The following is a 24899-nucleotide window of genomic DNA, read 5'->3' on the forward strand; positions in this document are numbered from 1 at the left end:
CTGAAGTTTACCAAGCAAGAGGTTTCCAAGGTCTTTCTTTTCCATCCTTTTGTGCCCACAGCACTGTGTGCCTCATCTTACAGGCTTTTCCCACAGAACTTTCCCCTGTGAAAGAAGAGGTGTCCCACACTATCCTGTGATTCTAATTACTGTCATTATTTTTTTTCTATTTCCCACAAATCCCGAGGCAGCCCTTTGTTCACTATCAAGTACATGAGGCCTTAAGTGCCAGTAAATACTCCAGTACAAGCACAAAGCTCCTCAAAACACCACCCTCCGAGTGACCCCCACAGCCCCGGTGCACCCCCACCCCCCACTCCCTGAGTTTGTGTTCTGCACAGGCAGACCCTATCAACCCAGGAAGTGCTGAAAACCCACTCACTGTTAAACCACCCGCCTCATCTGCCGCCAATGGTGACTTTGCCTTCTTTCACATAATGAGACTTTTAACTTCTGTATGTTTTCCTAGAAGCGTAAAGAATTACTGTCAGTTAATACTATTCTAAGGTGGGTTATGGTATCAGTTCATCAATGCAGCTGCTAGGATAGCCACTGCTACCATGTCAGGGCCTCTGTCTGGAAGCTGTGGGTGTTCAGAACACGTATAAGAGCCAGAGGGACCACCTTCCCACCTGATGAGGGAGAATGAGTAATCTCAAGGCAACTTCTGTGCAGCAGCTGTGAGTGATTTTTGGTTTAATCAAGGATTAAAGGATATGAGCTGAATATTTTGGCTCTTTCCATTTAAGACTATCAGGGTTTAGCATTTCCTGCTGGGTAAGGCTCTCCCACTCAGGAACGATGCTTGCGCTATCACGAAAACTGTGTGGATACTTGACAACAATGAATGAAAATAATAATAGTAGCCTAACTGTAGTTGTGGTAGATGCTCATTACAGCAGCGGTGTTATTGGTAGCATTTCATGAAGGCTTGTAGGTAGAGGCAGGGAGGACCTTGTGGTCAGCTTTGCATTGTGTTGATCAGCACTGAGAGACTGGAAACACTTGGCAGCCCAGCAAGCTTCTCAGGGTCATCTATTTCACCTTTTCAAATGTGCCTCTTGCAATCGGAGCAGATAATTTAAGGATCAACAGAAAGTATTTCCTCTAAGTTTGGAGGGTCCGCCCAAGCTGCTCTGGCTGTCTGCCTCCCAGCACTTTGCCATCAAAGTGGGAGATTGTAAATGTCAGTGGATTACTCCCAGGACAGTCAGGGATAAGTGTTTGAGTCAGAGGTTTTTTTTCCTCATCTCCTCATCTTTTAATAGTACCCCATGAAGGAGACGTTCTGAATGAGTCAGTACGCCATGGGCATGTACTGGTCAAGCAGCTGTTCCATCTTGTCTGTTCACTCACGTTGTTCGTGGCAGGTACAATGTTTCTCTTGAAAGTATAAATCATCCATGACTTCTGGCTGTCTCCTGTTTGTATGCCTGTATGTGTGTGCATGCATGTGCACAGGCGTGTGTGTGTGTGTGTGTGTGTGTGTGTGTGTGTGTGTGTGTGTGAAAGACAAGCAAACAGAGGGGGAGGGCTTTGTTCACTGTACATTACAAGTGTTTCTATCTGCTCAGCGAGCCTGGTTCCCTTGAGCTTGCCAAGGCATAAATCACTGCTTTCTGTCAAGGCTGTAATTGACCTACAGATTAAAAGCAGGTCACTGTGGCATAGGTGCTACACCATTCGCCTCTCGTTTTTAAGAAACCTTCCCATTCTAATGGCCTTACCTGCACCTGCTGATTTATTTTTTTTTTTTACCCAATTGCCCAGAATTCTAGAAACACCCCTTGTACGTGTTTTTGTCAAGTTGTGTTGTTAAGTAAATCAACACTAACTGCCACCGGTACTGCCCTCGCGAGTAGGCTGTGGTGTGAACACGTGGATTTAAAAAGAAACTGCTTTAAGAAGCAATTTATTGGAGTTTGTTTGCACATTTGCACCAAGGATTTGGAATCACTAAGCTACGAGCTGTGGAAGAGTCCTGTTCTTGTCTCTTGTCTCACCTGACTTTCAGTTTGCAACTTTGCCACATTCACCTTTGGTAATAAGGCAGTGGTGACAGTCCTACTTTAACAAACAATAAAAGGCGCTAGCACAGGTACGTCAACAGACCGTTAAGGAGAACCATTAAGGCAGAACTTATTGCTCTAATCCTTAGGAAATTTACCAATTTTGTTGTTCCACTGGACAAAAGGTAAGTCTCCATCCCAAGTCAGAACTGTGGCTTCATTCTCAGGGTTTCTGATGCTGTTGTTATCACAAATAGCCGAATCATCAGTGGAGAAGAAAAATCACGTCCAAATATTTTAAAGATGAATTTTGCTGAAATGTTTTAAATCTTAATGCAAGTTGAGGCCAATGAGGGGAATAAGAAGTTTTTGACAATGGTGAAAGGGAAATTCAGAGAGGAGCCAGATCATTTTAGACCTCCTTTTGGGAATAAAATTCCCCGTAAGAGCAAGGCCTGCCTGATTCGATGCCTGCTTGTCTCCCTTGTGACATTTCGTTCAGTACCCTGGGAAAACGGCCCAACAGCTCCTTTCACAATTGTGTTTTCTTGCAAGGTAAAAGGACAAATAGGTAGCATCAGGTTTGCTGGGCAAATGCATGCTTTTCAGATCGCTGTACTGCAAACTCTTTAGCATGTGAGTCGTGGGACCTGTGTACTGGGTTCCTAATGAGGATAAACCTGAGCGCAGTAAGACTTGTGGCTAGCCATGTTCCCACGTCTTCTTCCATTAGGAGTCTGAATGATAACTGTGATTTCCTGGCTGGATTCCAGCTTGGTTAATTGCATGCTGTCTATGCAGATTCCCTCTGCTTGGAGTACTCTTTGCTCTGGATTGTGCTGCTCTTATTATTGTGTTTCCCCCAAGAGGTGGGTACATATTACAAAATGCGCCAGAATATAATTTGTTAAGCTAATAAGAGTACTTTGGGGATGAAGGGTTAAGTGTGGTAGTGTGCTTTTCACAATCTCCCCCCAGTGAGGTCTATTTGTATAGTAATTAACATGGGATAGCATCAGTGAAATATGGACATGAGCCAGGTCACCATAACAAGAGTGGCAGTAACATAAAAACAACTAATTTTGATCAATTCTGCAGAAGATAACCATTCAGATAATCCCCAGGGCCTAATATGCCTTTTGCTTTTGTCTTGTTTTGTTTGGGATTGATACTGACATTTTGAATTGCTGATTAGGTTAACACAGTATTCAATAACAAAAGCTTTTTTCCCCCTTCTGTTTGATAACATTTTCATCATTTTTGTTTTCTCCTAACAAAATAACTTGCATGGTAGCAGTCTTTAAAGTATGATTTCTTAAGCAAATTTTTAGATATGTGGAACAAAAATAAAGGGAAGAGTAGTATTCATAAATTCCTAGTATTATAATAGTTAAATATATTCCCTGTGGTCTCTGATCTATTCCTTATAATTATCCCCATTCCAAAGATAAGAAAGCAGAGTTTCCAGAATATCAAAAGGCTTTGAGTTTTGAAGCCAGTTCTGCTTTACTATTGAAACTTGGCTTTTCCATGCTAAGCTGTGCTGTAGCCTCCCATGTTGCAACTAGCATATTTGGCATTAATTTGAGAAGACAGGTACGAAACCCTAACACTGAAAACGGAGATCACCAAAGACAAGGCTCACAACTGCCCTATGGAATTTCACATTGCTATTTCTCCTCTCATGACTCCAGTTCAAATCTGTCCCTGTTTCCATTTCAGAGTTGATACTACTGCAAAGTAACTATACACTTGTCACAAGATATACCATAAATTGAATCTTTGTAAGTCCTAGTAGAGTGTGGTTCAAATGTGAAGGTTTAATGATCCCAGAGAATAATGAGAAAAAAAAAATATTCTTTAAGCTCCCTAAAATCCACTCACCATGGTTGAGCCTATTGTGTTGACTAAAGAAAATGCACGGTAGCGCTCTTGCACCTGGGCTATAGTCACAGCCAAGTTTTCGGGTTTGTAACTGGCATTAAATTACCTACAAATTGAATGTGTGGAAAATAATAGAAATTTATTTTGTCTCATGAAAAAAAATTGTCCTTTTCCCATTAGGGGGTTTTCTTTTATTTTTATAAGGTAGAGTCTTTACCTTTACAGACGCCACTGAACCAGAGTGTAGGAAATACGTGTTAAAAGGCTATAGCATTTAACAAAAGGCTTCGGAAACACAATATACACGCCAGCAACCAGACAACTTCCAAGCACCCACAGCACTTTTTGCTTTTATCCAGAAGTTAGTATGCCAGTATATTTTATTCTTCAGCCAGACAGTGGCTAATTTATGGCTCTGCCAACAATGCCATTTTAATTAATTTTATTCGTCTTATTTCTCTTTCCTCTGCTCCTCATATCTCATCTGTTTGCATTGCCTAGATTTTAATTAAAAATCTTCTCCTCTCTAAGGAACAATCTGAAGTGGCAAAAAAAATAATCACTTAAAATATTACAGTCATTAAAAAAATTGGCTGTGGTGGAAGCCATGCATTTTCAATTTTCCTACAAATGATGTTTTAGCTTCCTTTTAAAGTGCACTTTGTATCTGAATTGTCTGCCACCAGCCAGCTTGGCTATCAAAAATGGTCTTCCAGCTGGGTGGGCTGAGTGACAACTCCTTAATGGAGGAAATGGATGGCTCTCTGCTCATGTGGAGGGGCCAGCACACCAGGCAGATTTCTTTCCATCTGCCGCTAGCCCTCTACAAGCTGGCATTGCCCGAATGCCCAGTGCACCCCTCTCAGCAAAGACAGCATCGTCAAGAAGTAAATTGTGAGGCTTGCAGATCCCTAAGAATCATCAGGGTAGTTAGGCCCTGGAGGGATAATATTAAGAGTGGCTCGGTGTTCTTCTTTCTGGAAGCCTAATTAAACAATGGTAGAGGTGATCTGAGTGCTTTTATAAGTGCAGAGGTGAAGCCATTAACATTTCCAGCGGAGTACAGGGAGCCAGCTTAGAAAATGCTGGCCTGAATTGTGGCCAACGACGTGTTCTATTGAGGAATTTGCACTGACGTTTCCTGTTGATGCTTTTCTAAACGGCAAATTCTTGTCACTTAGTTACACTGTGTTCTGCTTGTCAAATAAAGGAAATCCATTTAGCAGCAAAGCCGAGAAATACTATTGTATTGGCTACGGAAAACACATAAAGACATAGGGATTTCAAAACTAGAAATCTGTTGCTACTTAAGTATATGTGATTTACCAATGCTAAATTAATGACACAAATAATTAACATGATGACTGATGGCACAGAGGAAGGTCTAAAAACAGAAAAATAGAACTTGCCATAGAATTTATGCCTTATTTAGCCCAAATGAGTGCTCAGCTGCCTGGCGTTTGTTTGTTGACATTGTTTAGGTTTTTAATTATTAATGTCTATAAGTGAAGTGACTTTGAATTGATGCTGAACAAAAATAGCTGAGTATTAAAATAGAGAGCAATGTTTCTGAAACCCTTCATAGTTTCATTTGCATGTTTCACTTGAAGTTTTAGCAAAATAGATGTTGAGGTCATTCAGTGGAAGTTCATCTGTTAAGAAAAGTAGCATTGGTCATCTCATATTCTTGAGCTTTCTTCTCTTAGGAGAATAATTGGTAACCATTCAGAATGTGGAGGCATTTTAAACTCTAATTGATGGTTTTATCTGCTGTAATAATCTGTGAATGTTTGCAGTATCTTTTTTTACTACACTGTATTTGGGACCTATTCTTGTACAATCTTCTAAAGGTTTTAATTTGATCTCAGGAATTTTAATAAGTCTTACAGTGCAAAACAAAAATATACTTAAATATTCTTCTATTTATGTATCAGCTACTGCTAAGACTTAAATACAAGCATATTTTCAGAAAGAGATATTATTGGCACTTAGAAATTTAAAAAGAACTGCTTTGAATATCTGAGCTTCTCACAATGTATCAAGAGAGCAATACCATTGACGCTGAGGTCTTCAGAGGCAAAATGGCTTGTGCCAGCCTTTAGCCATCAGGTAGAGGAAATGTGTCTTATCTAGCCTTCTGACCCCAGCCTTCAGGATCCTTAAGGATGGATAAAGTACCTGAGTTTTTGTTCTTTATCATTTTTATTGGTTTGGGTTTTTTGTTGTTGTTTGTTTTTGTTTTTTTTTTAATGATCTCTTTTGTCCTATAGTTTATTTTTTTTTAAGATTTATTTATTTTACTTTACATATTTGTGCTCTATTTACATGTGTGCCTGCATGGCAGAAGAGGGCATCAGATCCCAGTATAGATGGTTGTGAGCCACCATGTGGTTGCTGGGAACTGAACTCAGGACCTCTGGAAGAACAGTCAGTGCTCTTAACCTCTGAGTCATCTCTCCAGCCCTGGTTTTGGTTTTTATTGGTGTGTTTTTCCCAGCGTTTGTTTGTTTGTTTGATTGTTTGTTTTTCCAGACAGATTTTCTCTGTATAGCCTTAGCTATCCTGGCCCCGCTTTGTAGACGAGGCTGGCCTCGAACTCACAGTGATCTGCCTACCTTTGCTTCCCTGGGTGCTGGGACTACAGGTGTGTGTCACCACACCTGGTCCCAGCCTTGATTTCCTTAATTCTTGTAAGTTCTTTATTAATTGAGTCAGATTTAAGGGAGAAGCTCACACAGCCCTTAGGCCAGAAGACCCTGGATTCTCTGCAGAGACATAGACAGAAGCACAGCAAAAGCAGAGGGACTGTCTCCCATGGGATGCATCTAGGCTTTAGTTCTTTGGTTGGAGAGTTTCTAAGGAATTGGAATGAAAAAAAATTAGCCCCAGGGACTCAAACTCTTCTTGTAATCAATTTCAAGATCTTTGAATAAGAACACACTATCCTGGTACCCTCGCCAGAACTCGTACATACAAGGCCTGTATATGACCAGCTTCTTAGACAGAAGAGGAATCAGTAGGTCCATCGCTCTCACATGACTCAGGAATTCACCCCTTGGTATAGCCACACAGACATTGGGGCTCATTTGAGAGAACAGAGGTGAGTTTACTATTTAAAGCTGACAGGATGTGTCTAAGGCCAACCCTAGAGGCTGGCATATAGAGCCCTCCCCTTTCTGTCTGAACTGAGCTCTGGTGTTGAGTATTGATTACCTACTGTGAATTGGTTCGAAGAGCTTTAAAGAGATTTTAAAACTGTATCAAAAAATGATGCCCTTCTGTCTCTCACAGAAACTTCTTCAAGACAAGTTTGACTAGTTTTATAGCCTACTAATATGAACATTGGCTGAGAGTCATTTTAAGTGAATAATAATTTACTCAGGTTGCTACTTTTCATATTTGTCATGGCGAATATTATTTGTGTTTCACGTGCTGGGAAAAATGTAGTTATAGTGATTAAATGTGTATTTGACACTAATGTTCAGTAGTTACACAGTTGTAAGTGATATGTTCCGTTACCAGAAATCCTTTGGAATATGATGCTTTCTTTTTCTCTTATACCAGTTTATTTTGTGAAAGAAGGTAGTTGTAAGCTACCAAATTTTATGATTTTATGTTTTACATAAAATAAAACCAACATAAAATGAAACCAACATTTAAATACTTAAATGGATGTCTAGCCATAAACGACAAAGGCTGCTAGGTGATTCATTCATTAATTGTACATTAATTATAAAGTTAATTATTTTTTTTCACATGTCAGATATTTCATATGTGCCATTTCTTTGGGTTACTGCCATTCCTGTTAATATCCGAGTCTGCATATTAGTTTCAGCTAACCACAGGCTACACTTGATAAGGGTTCTGATCATGAGGAAAACCAGGAAGGTCCACACCTAGGACTCAGTGTGTTATTTTAGAAAAATAGCCTTTGGTGTTCTTGCTAGCACTGGTTCTCTTTCAAGTGGGCATGGTGAAGAAATCTTTAAAATTTATCTTTATTTGACAGTTTCTATTTACTGTGAAATGAACTAAATTCTACCTTTTGATCGATATGTCCATGCTAAGGATCGAATAAAATGAGTTCAGTTTAGCATCCATGAATAATCTGTATTCATTGCATGTGAAAAAAAAGTCTCAAGCATTCAATGCGTGTCACATCCTAAGTATTATCTAAAATGATGGCAGGGCCCAGAAGACGTGCAGATGTCTTAGCTGTACAATGACTCCTTAAGATCACACGCTGCTGCTCTCTTGAGCTTCTCAAAACTGTTTACTATTCCAATTCAGTAGCAAACCTATTACAACCCTCTTGGTTTTGCCAGCTATAGCTAGTTTAGAGTCTAGGAGACAACTGCCAAAACAGCCATGTCGGGGCTCCTGATGTGTCTGTCTGCGCAGCCAGACTCCAGCCTAATCCTCAGATTGGGCCAATATAACATCCTTGTATTTTGTTTTGTTTTTAATAACTTTTTTCTTTTTTAATTTTTAAAAATTTAATTAATTAAAATATAATTACATCACTTTGCCCTTTCCTTCCTCCAACCCTTCCCAGGTAATATCCTCCACCTTGTCCCCAAATTCTTGGCATATGGCCTCTTTTCTCTAGCTTCTTCTTCTTCTGTAATTGTTTTACACACACACACATAAATATACAAATAAGATTGGCTCAGTCCATATAATATTTGTATGTAGAGGAGTTCACAACTGGTTACTTGGTGTTGGATAACCAACTGGGGCCTCTTCCCTGGGAAAGACTGATTTCTCCCACTCTCAGCATCCCTTGATTGCTGGTAGTTCCTGTCCGGGCTTGGGGCCCTGTGTCATTTTCCACTTCTAATAACATCACTGTTGGTGTTGTCCTTGATCCAGTCTCGGTTATGCAGTCATGTTGTTGAGACTTCATGAGTGTAGCTTTCCTATCTTTTCAAGGAGACACAGTCTCACAGCAGACATCCTGTTCCTCTGGCTCCTACAGTCTTTCCAGCCCTTTTTCCGAGATGCTCCCTGAGCCTTAGGTGCAGGAGTTGTGTTGTAGGTGGCTCAGCTGGGTTGTAAGTGGGTACCCCACGTCTGTGTCTGTAGCAAAGAGAAGCTTCCCTGTTAGCATGAGAGCTACACTTATCTGAGGGCAGTTCAAAATGACGCCTGTATAATAAAGTGATGGTTACATCTTTGCGGATATATGTTTGTCATCCAATACAGCCAAATGAAGACTCATTGCAAAGGCTGCTTGTAGAGGCTCTCCTAGAGGTGACTCTAACCATTTCTTGAGCACTTTCCTGCACCAATATGCTGCCTATCATTAAGTCCTATAGCTGATATTTGATATTTCTCAACTAAACTAGGATTGTGGGGGTTTTGTTGTTGTTTGTTGTGCTGAGAATTGATTCTAATGCCTCACACGTGGCCAGCAACTAGTCTATCACAAATAACATCTCTAGCTCTTTAGCGGAGATTTCAAGAGCTAAGAATCTTTGAATGATTTTGGGCTCTCTAGTAGTGAACAACAGATGATGGGGAAGGAAGGCAAGGGTTGACATTTGAGATTGTCCTCTGACCTCTGCACACCTGCCATGGCATGTGTATGCCCTCATACACACATGCATAATTCACATATTTTTAAGTTAAAGGAAAAATCATAGCCATGGTAATTCTTTCACACATTGAGCTGTTTAAAACATTTTTTAATGCCTACTGTGCTTGACCCTGTGTTGAGACCTGGTGACACAGTCATGATCCCTGCTTCTTTGAGCTGAGTCTCTGGCATGGTGGGTATTTTTGTCCAGTTGGTTTTTCTTCATGTCTACTTCATTTTAATAGTATTAATGCATAACTGAATGTTTGATCTTAAGTATGTTAGCGTTTCCCTTATGATTTATTACCAAACATAGCCATAATGAAAACTTCTGATTTTGAGGAGACATTCATTTTACTCAGCTCTTATCTTTTACCATTCATGTCAAGCTAAGAAACATATGCTGAAAAATAAGTCCCAGGAAGTTCTCTTTTCTTTTACAAGTGTTCTGTTGGAGAGTAGCAGGGTTTGTGATCTCCAGTCCTCTCCCTGGAAACACCGTGCACTTTTCAGTTCTGGTCAGAAACTTTTACTGAAAATTTGGCTGAGAATCAATGACATATCAGGGATGACTGTGACCTTTTCGGCGTCCCGTGTTTTGATTAGCTAGCTGTTCTACTCACACTCCATCTACAGACAAATTGTGAAAGGCTTGAATGGCAAGTCAGAACTATCTGGAATATTGAAAAGGTCACTGTGATTTAGCCTATAACCACAGAATTGAAAATACATGACAAGTCATTATCAGGCTTAATTCTCACAACAAGGGCTGGGGTAAAGATGGGATATTATTCCAATTAAAATATTCTTGTCTCATACTAAAGGCTGAAAATGGTAAAGCTCAAATGCCCTCTTGACTCCTTTTGTGTGATGACTTAATAAGTTAGAAAGAAATTATAATTGAATTAAGCAAGGCAAAAAGGAGGTAGCAAGCCCTTTTGATTTGCGAGTCCATCGTAAAGGGAATACTGTAATGACTTTCCTGAAAACTCTAATTATACATGAGTAAAACAGATACAAAACCAATTCAACAGCCACCCCATGCTCTCTCTTTTTTTTTTATCTACAGCATAGCTGTCAGTCAGATGGGAACTCCATTTATTTCCATGGAAATGAAGGCAGCGAGTTCAATTTTGCCACCACCCGGGATGTAGATCTTTCTACAGAGGATATTCAAGAGCAGTGGTCAGAAGAATTTGAGAGCCAGCCCACAGGGTGAGTAATTGCTGTCTCCCATGCTGTTATACCACCTACCTTCACTCCAGTGGACACATTTTAAATGCACGTCATGAAATGACAAAGGCATGCTTAAATCAACACTGATGATTTTTATCACAGACAAGCCAAAAGGGGGATACTTATCCTAAGGGTCTTTGTTGAGTAATCAAGTATTTTAGACATATTTTTAAAATTGTGATTACAAATACCTTATAGCTCCATGTATATCCAATATTACTTAGCTTTTACTTGGATTTTTTTTCAGTATTAGAATACAAAATCTTTCCACTACTATTATATTGAGATATTCTATTCTCCTCGGGACTGAGCTTTATAGACACTGCTGCCTGATTTTCATTGAAATGTGGTTTTAATCCATAAAAGGATGTTTAGGGGATATAGCCTACCCTTGGAAGATACACAAAATGGGTATTTGGGACAGAGGTTGAAGGATAGGAGACCAGAAACACTAAGGGTGATTTGTGCTTTCTACAGATTTGGTTCTGTCTGTCTTATTCTGGGACCTCATTGGCTAAGATCACTTCCTAGTTGAGTGGAAAGTTCCACTTTGTCTGGGGATACAGCTAAGTAGGTAAAAATGCTTGTCATCAAAGTATGAGGACCTGAGTTTGGAGCCCCAGAACCACATAAAAGCCACCTGTGTAGAGTGACTTCGGTGGGGAGACAGGAAATAAAGACAGGAAAAGCGCTAGAGGCTCACCTGGCATATGAAGTGGGAAAACAGCAGAGTTTCTGTCTTAAACAAGATAGAAGGTGATGCCTGACACCAGGGGTTGCCCTCTGATGTCTGTATGTGACCATGGCATATTCATGGCTATATACACATGCACACACACACACACACACACACACACACATGCATGCACCACAGAGGCAGGCAGAGGGAAGGAGAGACACTTTGAGTTTAAAAGTGATCAGGAGACAGAGGAAGAAGGATCCAAGAAGAGTTCCAAGCCAGCCTAGGCTGTGTAGCAAGGTCCTATCTTAAGAAAAAAACAAACAAACAAACAAAACTCATAAATAAATAAATAAACAAACAAAGTCAGATTCAGAGAGGCAAATGATATTCATAGGAAAGAAATTATAGAAGATTTCTAGTTCTCTCCTGGACTTTCTTTTTAAGTTAAATGTGTAAGGAGCTGGTTATCTACAGCAGATTAACCTGTGGGCATATCTGTGGGGGAATTGTCCTGATTGTTGATTGATATGGAATCTTCATGGTGCTAATGTGGGTAGCACCATTCCCTAGGCAGCAGTCCAGAGCTTTGTAAGAGCAGCGTGCTAGCTGTAAGTAAATCAGTAGGCTGGCATGCATCATTTGTCCCTGTTCTTGACTGTGATGGCCAGCTGCTTGAGTTGCTGCCTTAACTTCCCCTTAATGGTGATTTGTAAAATGGAGTTGTAAGCCAGGTAAACTTTCTCTCCCCTAAGATGCTCTTTGTCATAATATTTTTATCATAGTAACAGAATAAAGAGAAAAAATAGAACAGAAATTGACTTGATATTAAAAGAAACCAAGCCTAGTTTAGAAAATATAGTAATCCAGAGAAAAAGCTGGTGTGTGTGTGTGTGTGTGTGTGTGTGTGTGTGTGTGTGTGTGTTCTGATTACAAAGCAGACATTTCATTTTAATGAAATACTAATATTGTAAGAGAGTTTTGGGCTAAAACTGAAATCATCATCACAAAGAAAGCCACTTATGAGGTTGGCATTGAGTTATAAGGTGTGAATGGATCGTGAGAAGAGGACCTGGGCTTTTCTGTGTCTAGACTGAAAATGCTGGTTTAATGAAGTGCCAGGTGTTGTTTTTATTGGTCTAGTAAAGAATGCTGATAAAATTATTTTCATCAGAGCTTCAGGAAAAGAATCTTTCACAAAGTCAAACTGGTGCATGGAGCATTTATTATAGGGAAAGAGGTGACAGAAGAAAAGCATTAGGTTACAAAATACTTGATACGTCACTTCTCTGCCAAGTGTTTGTCTCGGTCTTCCCTTCAACACATCCATCCAGAAACACACTTTGCCGTTATAAAACTCACCTGCTAGGGCAAACAGGTAGGTGCTAAATCCTCCATGTATTCCAGAGTGACCAGTTGAATTGATTGTATTCTGAAACATGGTGGGGGGGGAGGATACTAACTAAATATTTAACGTAGATAAATAAGAGAGAGTAAAAGAACATGTCATCCTAAATAATACGTTCAAACTACTTTGTATGAATGACCAGGGTGGAAAGAAAATGCAAGTCAGTATTTGGGAAACCATTTCCCTAATCGCCCTTGTTTTCCTACTGTTAGAATCAAAACACTTGATCTCACAGCACAAGGATGTGCGTGTGTGTCTGCCTTGCACGTGACTGGGCTGTCCCAGCACTGAGGGGCATTTTCCAAAAAGTAAAATTTAAAGTTTTTGGTTTTGTTTTGTTTGTTTGTTTCCTAAAGAAGACACATCTGTTCCTTCAGGAAGGAGGAAGCTTTAATAGACACACTGATAATTTATGTGAGTCTTCTGAACTTTGGCTTAACCTCACAGACACATCATTTAATTAGCAGCTACAGCATCTCACCTAGCTAGGGTTAGGTGAGAAAGGGCTTGGTAGAATGACACATTAATGCAAAGTGGAATTTGTATTAACGCCTTTTACCCTTATGTGTTTGTAACGTTTAAATATCTTTTGAAGACATTTTATTGTTATCCATGGCAGTATGTCTACGACAAAGTGGAAATCTGCAAATTAATGACTATTAAACATCTTTAATCGATATGGTATGCTCCTGTCTTTACCACCTGCCCCCAAATCCATGTTCCAAGTCCTTGAAAATTACAGAAAATGAGCAGATGAGTCTCTGATGAATCATAAAACAATAAGGTATCTCTCTAGGTGGGCCAGAGCTTATGAAAGACTTGTGGGGTGGAGAGGCTTCGGGAGGAGCATGAAGCTGGGATCTGAGGAGGGAAGCTACGGTCCAAAATGCTCACTGAGTAAGACACACTGTACATGGTATCTCAGCCTTGCTCCAGTATGGCTGCTAGATTAGGGTGTGGCTCTGAGTCTCAGCTGTAGGCACTGTCGAATGACTTCAAACCCAGGCTCCAACAAGGAATGTGGACATCCGAAAATGGGCTGCAGAGCAGTTTATGTCCGTGACAGTCCTCACCCATGGTGCCTAAACTGCCAGGCAGTTCCATGGCAATCCTCACCCATGGTGAGGAAGCTGGCATTTTCACACTGACAATTCAAGTACAGATAGCAGTTTCAACAAATGATCTAGGATATTCAAAATGATTTCTTAAAACTTTCAGTAAAGGCATTTATCTAAAGAACTAAGAGTTAAAGTGAACGAAATATCGGAATGAATGAATACAGACTATCTCGGAAGCCTATCTGTTATCCTCAGAGGTGTGAGGGAACATACGGCATTTGTGAAACCAGAACGGTTTTATAAGGAAAAAAATTAGAGGTGAGACAAACAACAAATATATATATGGCTGAAACAAATTTACTGGATTTCCCCCAATTATAAATAATGCCTACTTCAAGAACAAATTAGTAAACTGAATATTTTAATTTAAATTTATTTTTATAATTTATTCACTTTATACCCTGATTATAGGCCCCTGGCTCATCTCTTCCCAGTCCCCCCCTCCCTCCCTCTTTCCCCTGTTCTCCTCCCCTACCATTTGACCCTAGCCTATCAAATCTCATTAGGACTTCTTGTATCCGCTTTCTCTGTGGCCTGTCAAAGCCCCCACCAGGGGGAAATGATCAAAGAGCAGGTAACAGTCCATGTTAGAGACAATCCCTGCTTCCCTTACTAGAGGACCCACATGGAGACTGAGCTGCCTATGGACTAAATCTGAGCAGAGGGCCTAGGTCCTCTCCTTGCATGGTCCTTGGTTGGTGCATCAGTCTCTGCAGGTCCCATGGGCCCAGATCTGTCAGTCTTCTTATGGAGCTCCTGTCCTCTCCTGGTCCTTCTCTCCCCCAACTCTTTCATAAGACTCCCTGGGCTTTGCCTGAAGTTTGGCTGTGAGTCTTAGCATCTGCTTCAATCCCCTGCTGGATGGAGTCTTTCAAAGGACACTTATGGAAGGCTTCCATCCGGTTCCCTCTCTTCAACCGCTTCTGGTGTCTATTCTATTTGCCCTTCTGAATGAGAATTAAGCATCCTCCCTAGGGTCCTCCTTGTTATTGAGACCTGAGTACTTTAATCTTGAGTCCTTGTGTAATGTATAAGACAAAGGACTTTAGTGGGTTGGGGCAATGGCTCTGTTGAGAAGGTATTTATCAAGCATTCCTGAAGGCCTAGGGTTGATCCCCAATGCCTGTGTTAAAAAGCCAGTCATGGTGGCTGGGATCACAACGCTTGTGATCCCAGTGTTGGGAGGGGAGAGGGTTGGAGACAGGAGGATCCCTGGAGCTTGGTGACCCTTGGTCACCCTCGCCCAGTCAGCATGCTCTGGGTGAAAGACCCGGTCCCATGAAAACAAAATGGATGGCTCCTGAGGAGCAACACTCAAGCTTGACCCAGCTACATATATGCACACGCACACGTGTGAGCACATGGCCATCACACAGGCGTGCGGGGGAGGTAAATATGTCAGGTATACAAAAAAGTGATCTTTTAACCTCAGTCATCCGTAGAATACAGCTTAACAACATGATTGTCTGTGGAGTCCCCAGCCTGCATTCAAGCGTGTTTACAGTACCAAGCGTAGGTACCTTTCTATGCAGCAGACCTTAAATCTAATCAAGGTAGCTGCTGGGTACACCCATGCCCAGTGTTGTCACTCTTGGTGTGGCAGGATGCTATCCTGGCCTATGCTAGCATGCCTGGTCTAGCGCTGGGTTGGATCTTGATATCCCAGCACTATAAAAGTGAGCGAGCAGGAAGAGAGTTTCCTTGGTCAGTTTGAGACTGATTCCTCTATGTCCTGCAACCAGAGTATGTGGTGTCATCCTCGAAGTAGTCTCACCATCCAGTTAGTGTAGTCAACCAAGAGAAATCACATCACGTGATCCATAAACTATGGCACATATTACAAATTAGCTGCTATTCCACCCATACTTACTTGTCAGTAATATATTACCAAAGTGATGCTCAAAAGAAAATTATATTTGAATTGTTTAATAAGATGTAAATGAAACACAAAGTTAAATAGACCAATGAATTAAGTCTTTCTCAAAATATAGAAGTAAAATATGTCACTGAGGGGAAAAAAAATAGTTAATGGGCTGATGAGATGGCTCAGCTCATGCCAAGCCTGGAAACCTGCATTCCATTCTGAGTTGCACACGGTGGAAGGACCCACTCCTACAGGCTGACTTCTGACCTCTGACCTCTGCGCAGGTACATGTGCCACCCACACATACACACATATGTACAAATAAATGTAAAGTTTTATTAGTTTATTTTACATCCCAATCGAAGCTTCCCCTCCCTGTCCTCCCAGTCCCTCCCTCTCACCTCCCTTCCCCACCATCCTCCAGTCCTTTCTTTCTCCTTAAGGGGCTCAGGAAAAGGGAGGCCTCCCATTGGTATCAACCCCTCCAGGGATATCAAATTGCAATAGGACTAGGCCCCTTTCTATTTGTGGCTAGGCAAGGCATCCCAGTTAGGGGAAAGGGACCCAGAGGCAGGCAGTGGAGTCAGATAGCCCCTGCTCCTGCTGTTCAAGCTATACAACTGTTATATCTGTGCCGAGGGCCTAGGCCCGTCCCATGCATGCTCTCTGTTTGTGGACCAGTCTCTGTGGGCTCCTGTGTTTGTTGGTTCTGTATCTCTTCTTGTGGTGTCGTTGACCATTCTGGCTCCTTCATTCCTTCATCCTGTCTTCCGTGGAATTCCCCATGCTCAGCCTAATGTTTGGTTGTGGGTCTCTGCAGCTGTTTCCATCAGTTGCTGGGTGAAGCTTCCCAGATATGCTAGGCACCTGTCTGGAAATAATAGCAAAATATTATTAATAGTGTCAGGGGTGGGCTCCCCCTCACGGCATGGGTCTCAACCTGGGCCAGTCCTTGGTTGTCCATTCCCTCAACATCTGCTCCATCTTTACCCCTGGATATCTTGTTGGCAGGACAACTTGTAGGTTTAAGGTTTTATGGCTGAGTTGGTGTCCCAGTCCCTCCATTGGAAGTATTTGCTGGTTACAGGAGATGGCCTTTTCAGGTTCCATATCCCACATTGCTAGAGGTCTTAGCTATGACAGCCTCATGGATTCCTGGGAGTTTTTATTGTCCTAGGTTTCTAGCAGAGATGCTTCCCCTCCGTGGATTCCAGTTCTCCCTGTATTCTCTCCCTCCCCTCCCCCCACCTTGATCCATCATAGTCCTCTTCTCCCTCCCTCCCCCGGGTTCCCTCCCACCATCCACCCCTGATGTCTGCTCTATTTTCCCTTCTCGGTCTAGGCTGTCATTGTTGTGTAGTGAGAAAACTGTGTGTCTTCTAAGCATTCCAAATTAGTGTTATTCCAGACAGGTATGCTTAAACCTGATGCATGTAATAAAAACCTGAAGCAGAATTAAATGTGACCAAACAAGGGGAAGCGATTGAAGGGGGAAGTCTTTGAAATGCAGGGCATGCCAGGAAGCCTTCAGCTAGGGCTCCTCACTTACTTCCTCCTATGATGGAATGATGAGAGGGAGAGAAATCCATAAATGCAGCAAAGGTGGAGAAGCCTCAGTCAAAGTCCACACCTCGCTAGACTTCAGAGGACCCCTACTGGAGATAAACCTCATGAATATAAATGGATGTTGCGGGGTCCCTGCCAGAGCCACATCCCTTATTAAATAGCAGAGACTAGATCCCAAATAGGGGCCTCACCGATGACAGGAACTTTTCCAATCTCAGAAAATTTATATGAGGTTTAAGGAGCCTATAGATTCGGTAAATATAGACTCTTTTCAACCAGCCTCTGTTCTGTGTCCTAGTGCACACCAAACATTTTCTGTCTTTGGGTGGTTTAATCTATCTTGAAGAATAAAATAAATTTCATACATAATATGAACTGTTCCATCCCTTTAGTGCCAATACTGGTAGGGGAACATTTGATTAACGTTTTAAACCTCTGTTTACCAGCCTAAAATGAAATCGTTTAAATTTTCATTCTGAGTTTAAAACCTATGGATGCTTTTTCTTTTTCTTTGCTTTTCTCTGAAAGTTTTGTTTGCTAAAGCAGACGTGTAAGGTCAAAATACGAAGTCCCCTCGCATGGATCCCCACTTCTCACTGTTAAAACCTTGGCAGATGCTCGTCAGAGATTTTCCTACTCGTAGACTGAAAGGCATCATGGGAACCACATTCTCCCTCTTAGGTCTCAACTCAACTTTAAAAAACAGGGAGACATTATAAAAGTCTCAGCTAGTCAGTAACTGTTAGTCATTTCAAAAAGATGATCTACCAGCTCGTAACCAACCCCCTGCTGTAGATGAAGGCCACTGTAACAAACATCCTTGTGTATTTATTTAAGTATGGATTATAAATTCCTAAAATATAAAGGGTATGTATGAGTACTTATACATAGATGTGTATTATGTAATTTCAGTTGACAGACTTCCCTCCAGAAACTGTATCATACTAGAAATTATCGGGGTATGTACTGATTAAAGGACAGTTAATCCTACCAGGGCCCCTGAAAGAGCTGATGAGGCCGTTAGCCTCCCAGCTAAGAGACCTCCTCAGACTGCTTTTGCTTACTAGACTGTGTTTCATTATGACACACAAAATATAGTCTTGTTTTGAAACTATAAATTAAATATTATTGTGACCCTCATATTTCTGAAGAACAGAGTTGCCTTAGGGCATTTTATTGATTTAAAAACTTGTGTTTTTTTTTTCTTTCCTCCAACCTCACCTCTCTCTATTTGTATTAAATAATAGATAGAGATGTATTTATAATAAATAAGATAGGGCTTTTATTTTATAATTAGTCATAAAGGGGTAGACATAAATTGGTATGTGGTAGAGAGCTCGCCCCTAGGCAGGTGTTCCTTCACTCAGCACAGAGCAGCATTTCCTTGGGGAAAGCCACTTAAAGCACAGAGGATCAATACTCCTGTTGAGGGCACTTGCCATGCCATCCAAGAAACCACTAACACCGTACAGCGCCTCAGGTACCCACTGCTGGGCTCGCAGATTTGGTTATAGTTTTATTTCGTGTAATTATTTCAGTAGGAGAAAATGAGGCCAGGCCATTCTTTAACTGGAAATGGCCAAAGTTAGGGGCCCATGCTGTACCCAGAGACCCAGGCCAGCGAGCCAACACTGGCTTAGGTAGCTGAAGCTGCTCCGTGTCCCACCGTGAGCAGCATGCCTTCAAGCACTCTTGAGCAGGTTTATACAAATTCATAAAAGAACGAGCTTGTGCTCTGGCAGGCTCCTACTGAATTTTTAATAAATGTAGAGTAACTTATTCAAAGCAATAAGACTTTTATAAAAGGTTTAATTCATAAAACTTGAGAAAAGCACCCTGCCTCCTTCATCTTTCTGTTCAAAGTAGACTGAACTGTGTGTGCCATTTGATTATAAATATTTGGGTATCAAAAGAGATTAATTTCAATTTTGTTATCATGTAGATAACTATTTTAGTAAGAGAGATAAAAACTAATTTAGAGTAATTTGGGGAAGATTATGTTTAAAATAAAAATTGAAAGTACATAGACAATCTAAATTATAGCATTGTCTGTGGTCAAAGTTGTGAAAATAACTCATGTAGATTATCCTAGAAAAGTAATTAACAAGGGGAAATTATAAAATAGCTACAGAACACATCTCTCACATTAATAGAAGGTTATTTTAGTCTATAACAATTCCATCTTTTTTCAATTCAACTTTTCATTTGAAAATACTCTAAAGCAGACGATAGATCCTAACAGGGTTATCAGCCTCATCATGTGTAACTTAAACTTGCTGTGTGCACCAGTAGACTGAGTGGCTTAATTGGGATAAATGGAGCAAGTAAAAGACCAATGAACCAGCTTGGAGTCTTCGTGTACACATCGCAAGAAGCTCCTGGTGAAGGTGAACCATTATCACAAAGAGCTATTTCAAAAAGTTACTTGTGCTCCTTAAATGATTGACATAACCTGTTAACACATGCAGGGGCCGGGGGAGGATGGGAGGAAGGGGGGAGGAAGAGAGAGAGATTTCCTAAGATTTAAGTCTGTTATAAAGTTGGGTGGGGCCAGCAAGATGGCTCAGCACCACTTGATGCCCAGCCTGACGTCCTGAATTCAGTCTCAGAAAGCCCACATGATAGCTGTCTTCCCACCTCCACACATGTGCCATGACATGCATGAGCACACAGTCAGTCAGTATATAAGCCTGAAGAGTTACATGAGTCATCCTGGCACGGTTAGAAGGATAACTATAAAGCTAACCACAAAACAAACAGCCTCAAGGAAACTGCTTAACATGTGTGCACCACATCTCCACTTTTGGACAGTTTATTATGTGAATAATAATTACCAAAAACAAGTGCTAGAGAAATGAGTATCTAAATAACCCAATGAATATTTAAAATCACCTACAAATTTAAGAGAATGAACCTCTCATAAAGTAAGGCATAAAGTTACGAGTATAATTACACACAATATTTCTGTTGTTGCTTGATTTTTGATAACAAGTCTCCCTGTGACGTCCTCCTGCCTTAGAATCCCAGGCTCTGGGATCACAAGCATGGGCTGCTTTGCCAAGTGATGTCATGCACTGTTAAATCATTCAAATAGGACTTCCAGCGTCTGTTGCCAGTGTGGGGGACTGCAGTCGTATAGTATGTTTGTTTGGTGTTGGTGGAATCATTTCTCTGAGGAGTCTTTGCTTTGGAAACAGAGTGAATCAGTCAATGACACTTGAGGAACTTTGTGAAAGGAATAAAGGTAGCATGTTCTTAAGTAGGATGCTTCAGCATTTACCTGAAATAGCAATCATTCTATTTACATCTGTGGATTTCCAGCAGTCCATTTACCTTATAAAAATCTGATGAAACTGGTGTTCCTCTGTGGAAGTATGAGGTTGCAAGTTAAATACATTGCTTAAATATGGTTTTCAACATCTCATCAGTGTTGATGGGAGAAACTGATAGTCATTATAATTTTCTAGAAGGGAATATGCCATACCTTAAGAGAGCAGTTAACAAATGGTGAGTTTTGCTTTTTTATTTACAAAGTTGCCTTCTTTTAATAATATAATCAATTTAGCTTTGAAAGAGACTTCCGGAGAGGAGAGTGTTATGTGACAAAGTGGCATTTTAGTCATTTTAGGGTGGCATCGTTACCGGTGCCGAACAGCTTGTTATCTATATATGAAAAGTAAAGTTGGGTCTCAACTTTATTCCTCACCTTCAAATAAATTAAATTTATGTAAATGTGAAAAGTCAAATTTCAAACTTTAAAAAGGAAGCATGAGGGAGTATCTCTATAACCTTAGGGCAAGGATTTATTAACTAGAATAGATGACACAAGCTGATATAAAAGATGGCTCTGCTATTAAAGCTTTTTCCCATGAGCTTCTATGTGTGGTATGTGCACATGTTCGTGTGTGGGGACACGTGTATAACATACATGCACATATGTACACATGGTATGTAGACACCAAAGGTTGTTCTCCGCATGTTTGCTGGATCGGAGATTCTTACCGAAGCCAGAGTTCTCCAGCTAGCAAGTCCTGCTGGGCAGCCCGCCCCTGAGATCCCCTCTGTCCACCTTCCAAACACCGGAACTGCAGGCCGCCCAGATTTTGTGTGGGTACTGGGTCCTCAGTCATCTGGATTCCGGTCCCCATGCTTGCATGGCAATTGCTTTAGCCATTGAACCTTCTCTCCAGCTCCAATAATTAAAACTTCTAATACACCCAAGACATACGCAAAATGAAAAATAAAATGCTTATACCCAAGAAAAATTACTGTCTAGACCACAAGGAAGTGAGACAAGAAGAGTGAGATGCTAGTGGAAAACAGACAAAGGAGAGGGGCAAGTCTGAGGGCGGTAGCTGCACCTGGCCAGTCATCAACACGAAAAGACGTCCGACCTCAGCAGTAGTCATGGAAATGCAAAAGTGAGAGAGAGTCTCCTTCCCATCTGCCAGGCTAAATTTTAAAAGCTGACAAAATCAGATGCTGGCACAAGCTTGTTTAGAAACAGGAATCTTACATCCTCCTAATGGCAACATAACGTTATCCAACTAGTTTGAAGGTTAATAAAATATGACCCAATAAGTCTACTTACACACACATGCACAGGTCACACAGACAGACACACTCACGTATGCACACACACACACATGCCCTCACACTTTTTCTTAGCCTAAAGTCTTGTGAGAGCCCAGAACACAGACAATTATCAGAGTTGCTGCTTTCGCAATTGTTCTAAGGTGCACAAGGGCTATAGGATTGCAGGTGCAAAAGAGCAAAACCCGCTGCACTAATACGACGTAGGCCATGCAGATTGGATGCCCTGTCTCTTGCAGACATGAGTAAGGGACAGCTGCCTTGCGTCCGTAAGGGGAGCTCAGTGCCATGCGTTTTTAACACAGGTTCTTTCATGCAGTATCTCTAATAATAACCAGAAAAGTGAAAATGCCCTAATTGTCTACAAGAAGATTTTAGTCATTCTCTTAAAAAGTCTCTTGGCGTCTTTTATAGCCAATAATATATTGTGCAGTGTCTGAATAAGGATCTCCTCAGACAGACTTGCAAGGAGCAGAGAGGAAACAGAGAGGTACAAATGCTGTATTGGCCCACAAGCCTGTGACTCTTGAAGAACATATACCCCTGAGCCAGAGCCGAGGGAGATGGAGAAGCTAATGCTGGGCAGATGGCTTAGTGATGATCTTTTGGCAGAAAACTGAACCATCAGTCTTCAAACTTAAAAGAGGATGTGGTCCTAAAATCAAAGTCATTGTAGTACCAGGCATTAAGAATAGACACGCAGCTGGGTGCAGCGGCACACGCCTGTAATCCCAGCACTCAGGAGGCAGAGGCAGGTGGATCTCTGTGAGCTCCAGGCCAGCCTGGTCTACTAAGCAAGTCTAGGACAACCAAGGCTACATAGAGAAACCCTGTTTCAAAAAAAAAAATTAGACATGTGCAATTTGTGAGTGAAAGAACAGATTGCTAACGTGAAGATAGAGATGAGAGAGGCCAAGGTTAGGAGAGAGTGAATGGAGTATAAGCTGTCTCACATGATAGGGCAAAGACAAGACTATTGAAAGCAGAGGAAAGTGAAGATGGACCGAGGCAAGGCAGCCCTGCTTGGGGGAAGTGATCCAAAAGCAGGCCAGAATCCATGTTAGAAACAGTGGCCCCCTTCACTTGCCAGGAACACCACATGAAGACCAAGCCGCCCATAGGCCACATATGTGCAGGGGGCCTAGGCCCAGACTATGCATGCTACTTAGTTGATGTCTCAGTTCATGTAAGCCCCCATGCGACTGGGTTGGTTGTCTCTGTTGGTCTTCTTGTAAGGTTCCTGTCCCCTCCATGTCCTTCCATCTTTCCCCCACATTTCCACAGGACCCTCAGAGCTCCACCCCATGCTTGGCTCTAAGTCCCAGCATCTGTCTCAATCTGCTGCTCACTATCACCCCTAAGGAAATAGAGGTAGTCATTAAAAGCCTCCCAACCAAAAAGAGCCCTAGGCCAGATGGTTTCAGCACAGAATTCTACCAGACTTTCAAAGAAGAACTAATAGTCCTCAAACTATTCCACAAAATAGAAACAGAGGGAATATTGCCAAACTCATTCTATGAGGTCACAGTCACCCTGATACCTAAATCACACAAAGACCCAACTAAAAATAGAATTTCAGACCAATCTCTTTTATGAACATTGATGCAAAAATACTCAATAAAATACTTGCCAACAGAATCTAGGAACACATCAAAAATATCATCTATCATGATCAAGTAGGCTTCATCCCAAGAATGCAGGGATGATTCAGCATACCACATTCCATCAATGTCATCCACCATATAAACAAACTGAAAGAAAAAAAGTCACATGATCATGTCATTAGATGCTGAAAAGGCCTTTGACAAAATCCAATACCCCTTCATGTTTAAAGTCTTAGATCAGGGATACAAGGCACATACCTAACCACATTAAAGGTGATATTGAATTCTTTAATGTCACCATCAGTATTATTGGGCACCTTCTGGGTATTAGGCCCTGAGCTAGATATAAGGACATAAAAAGAAAAGCGTATAAAGTGTGCATGAGCAGCACTAAATAGAAGGCAGATGTTTTTATGCTCTCTATACATCCAAGCACCTGCTTGGCAAGACCCAGTTTAAATCTCAGCTCCTCTATGAAAATTTGCTAGACTTTTCCTGGCTCTTACAGCTTTTCATTCTAATATACATATATAATAATTACATATATAATACCTATATAGTATATCCTTAATGTGCAGACACCATATTAGCATTTATAATACAGTGCTCTCTGGTTCACCCTTGCCTTATTGTTAATTTGACTCTTTTGTTTTTTCGCTGTTTAAATTTGTTAAATTTTTATAATTTATTTACTTTATATCCCAACTGTAGCCCCCTCTCTAGTCTCCTCCCAGCCCCACCCTTCCTCCCTCTTTTCCCCTAACCCCTCCCCTTGATCACAGAAAGGGAAAGCCCTCCTCCCTTATCATCTGACCCCAGACTGCCTGGGTCCTCTTCCTCTGTGGCCTGACAAGGCCACCCTGCCAGGGGGAGGTGAACGAAGAGTGAGTACCAGAGTCCATGTCAGAGATGACCCCTGCTCTTCTGACTAGGGAACCCACATGAAGACTGAACTACCTATTAGCTACATCTGAGCAGAATATCTAGGTCCTTTCCATGCACAGTCCTTGGTTGGTATATCAGTCTCTGCAGTCCCCTCCCCCGAGCCCAGATTTGTTGGCCTTTTTGGTCCCCTTGTGAAGCTCCTGTCCCCACCAGATCCTTCTGTCCCCCCACTCTTCCATAAGACTCTCTACACTCTGCCCAAAGTTTGGCTATGAGTTTTAGTATCTGCTTCTATTCCGTGCTAGGTAGAGTCTTTCAGAGGCCCTCAGTGGTAGGCTCCCGTCCTGCTCCATATCTTCAACCACTTCCCTCCTCAACTCAACTATAAGCACTTTTGATTTGGGAATGGGGATAGGAGATCAGATAGAGAAGAAAGAAGAGGATGGATTTGACCAATATGCATGACAGCCATATA

General features: G+C 41.4%; 1 protein-coding gene across 1 annotated transcript in view; it reads left to right on the forward strand.

Moving 5' to 3' along the window:
• Positions 1-24899, forward strand: part of Reln (reelin) — a 423857-nt gene that overhangs the window by 251121 nt on the left and 147837 nt on the right. Inside the window, exon 11 of the mRNA XM_055612891.1 lies at positions 10541-10686. Within this exon, the coding sequence (XP_055468866.1) occupies positions 10541-10686 (146 nt within the window). The remainder of the gene's footprint in view (positions 1-10540; positions 10687-24899) is intronic.

Source organism: Psammomys obesus, unplaced genomic scaffold, assembly GCF_907164565.1.
Source record: "Psammomys obesus unplaced genomic scaffold, mPsaObe1.curated_primary_1811, whole genome shotgun sequence".
Taxonomy (NCBI): Eukaryota; Metazoa; Chordata; class Mammalia; order Rodentia; family Muridae; genus Psammomys; species Psammomys obesus.